At 43.1% G+C, this 2,410-nt stretch overlaps 1 protein-coding gene across 1 annotated transcript in view; it reads left to right on the forward strand.

Annotated features, from left to right (window-relative positions):
• Positions 1–437: 437 nt before the first annotated feature.
• UGGT2 (UDP-glucose glycoprotein glucosyltransferase 2) overlaps positions 438–2,410 on the forward strand; it is a 159,004-nt gene continuing 157,031 nt past the window's right edge. The window contains exon 1 of the mRNA XM_015557528.1: positions 438–524. Within this exon, the coding sequence (XP_015413014.1) occupies positions 438–524 (87 nt within the window). The remainder of the gene's footprint in view (positions 525–2,410) is intronic.

The raw sequence follows: 2,410 nt of genomic DNA on the forward strand, positions 1-2,410 counted from the left end.
TGCCGGGCCCTCGGAGCATCGCCTCCTCCCCGCCACCCCGCGCGGCGCTCCTTTGCAATTCCTTCCCCCACCCCTACCTCCACCTCCCACCCGCAGTTGAGACTGCCTCGCCCGCAAATTTTAAAACGTCGGATTTCTGCTAATGCGTTTGGGATTTCTTAACATTTACGAAAGGGGAGAAGAGAAGAAGAATGGATGGTGGCGTGGAGCGTTCGCTGCCAGCCCTTCAGTGAACGCGGGCAGGTCTTTCCATGAAGCCCACCTGAAGCCCCTGGTGGGCGTCCCGCGTTCTTCCTCCCGGATCTCCGCCCCTGGAGTCGGCTCGTACAGTGTCGTTTACTTTGCAGACACAACACTTGTTGCTATTCAGTTTTGCTCTTGGTATTCCAGTAAAGAGAATTTGAAGGTTCTTTAGCCAGCATGAAGTTTTAATGCCGATGACTTTCGTCGTTTCACCAAAGCAAGAGGTTATGGTCCTGAAAAGAGAGTCCATCACCCCACATCACAATGCCTATGTGAGAAACGTAACCAGTTCTTTTATAATTGACATTTAGCATTCCATTAGTTTCCGATGTGCAGCATAATGATTTGCTATTTGTATGTATTTTGATCCCCCCAATGAGTCTAGTTAACATGTCACCATAGTTACAACATTTTTTTCTTGTGATGAGACCTTTTTACGACCTCTCAGCGATTTTCAATATGAAGTTCAGTAGTAACTAGAGTCACCATGCTGTACCTTACGTCCCTTGAATTATAACTGAAAGTTTGTACCTTTTGACCAACTTCACCCATTTCACTCACCTGCACTCTTCCCTCCCCTCCCCCAATCTGTTCTCTATTTGGGGGAGGGGGAATTTCACACATAAATGAGGTGATACAATATTTGTCTTGCTCTGTCTGATTTAATTTAGCAGAGTGCCCTAACGGTCCAGCCATGTTGTACCAAATAGCAGAATTTTTTAAAAAAATATATTTTTTATTGATTTCAGAGAGGAAGGGAGAGGGAGAGAGAGATAGAAACATCAATGATGAGAATCATTAATTGATGCCTCCTGCACGCCCCCTACTGGGGATCAGCCCGAAACCTGGGCATGTGCCCTTGACCAGATTCCAACCTGGGACCTTTCAGTCCGCAGGCTGACGCTCTATCCATTGAGCCAAACCGACCAGGGCAGTAGAATTCCTTTTTATGTTTTTTAATGATATTCAGAGAGAGAAAGGGAGAGGGAGAGGATAGAAATATCTAAGATGAGAGAGAATCATTGATACGACTGCCTTCTGCACACCCCCCTACTGGAGACGAGTGGGCAACCTGGGTATGTGCCCTGATCAGGAATTGACCCTTGACCTGGTTCATGGGTGGACACCCAACCACTGAGCAACACCTGCTGGGCTTTTTTTTATTGCTGAATAATTTTTCATTGCACATATATACCACAATTTCTTCATCCATTCATCCATCTGTGGACAACTGGCTATTGTAAATAATGCTACAATGAATATAGTGGTGCATATATCTATTTGAGTTAGTGTTTTTGTTTCCTTTGGATACCCAAAAGTGGACATGCTGGATCTCATGGTAGTTCTAGTTTTCATTTTTTGAGCAACCTCCATGCTCTTTTCCATAGTGGCTACACTGATTTACATTCCCGCCAACCTTGTGCAAGGGTTCTTTTTTCTCCACGTCCTTGCCAACATTTATCTCTTGTCTTTTTATTTTTTTAAAAAAGTATACTTTATTGATTTTTTACAGAGAGGAGGAGAGAGGGATAGAGAGTTAGAAACATCGATGAGAGAGAAACATTGGTCAGCTGCCTCCTGCACACCTCCCACTGGGGATGTGCCCACAACCCATGTACATGCCCTTGACCGGAATCGAACCTGGGACCTTTCAGTCCGCAGGCCGACGCTCTATCCACTGAGCCAAGCCAGTCACGGCATTTCTTGTCTTTTTAATGATAGCTGTTGTATAACAGGTGTGAGGTGGTATCTCATTGTGGTTTTGATCTGCATTTTCCTGGTGATTAATGAAGTTAAGCACCTTTTCATGTCCCTGTTGGCCATCTGTATGTCTTTGGAAAAATTGTCTATCAGATCCTCTGACCATTTTTTAATTGGCTTGCTTGTTGTTTTTTATGTGGAGTTGTATGAATTATTAATATATTTTAGGTATTAACCCCTTATCAGATACATGACTTGCAAATATTGTCTCCCATTCAGTAGATTGTCTTTTCATTTTGTTGATGATTTCCTTTGTTGTGCAGAAGCTTTTTAGTTTCATGTAGTCCCAAGTGTTTATTTTTGCTTTTGTTGCCTTTGCTTTTAGTATCAAATCCAAAAAAATCACCAAGACCAATGATAAGGAGCTTACAGCTCATGGGTTTTTTTTCTAGAAGTTTTTTTTTTT

Source organism: Myotis davidii, unplaced genomic scaffold (assembly GCF_000327345.1).
Source record: "Myotis davidii unplaced genomic scaffold, ASM32734v1 scaffold133, whole genome shotgun sequence".
NCBI lineage: Eukaryota > Metazoa > Chordata > Mammalia > Chiroptera > Vespertilionidae > Myotis > Myotis davidii.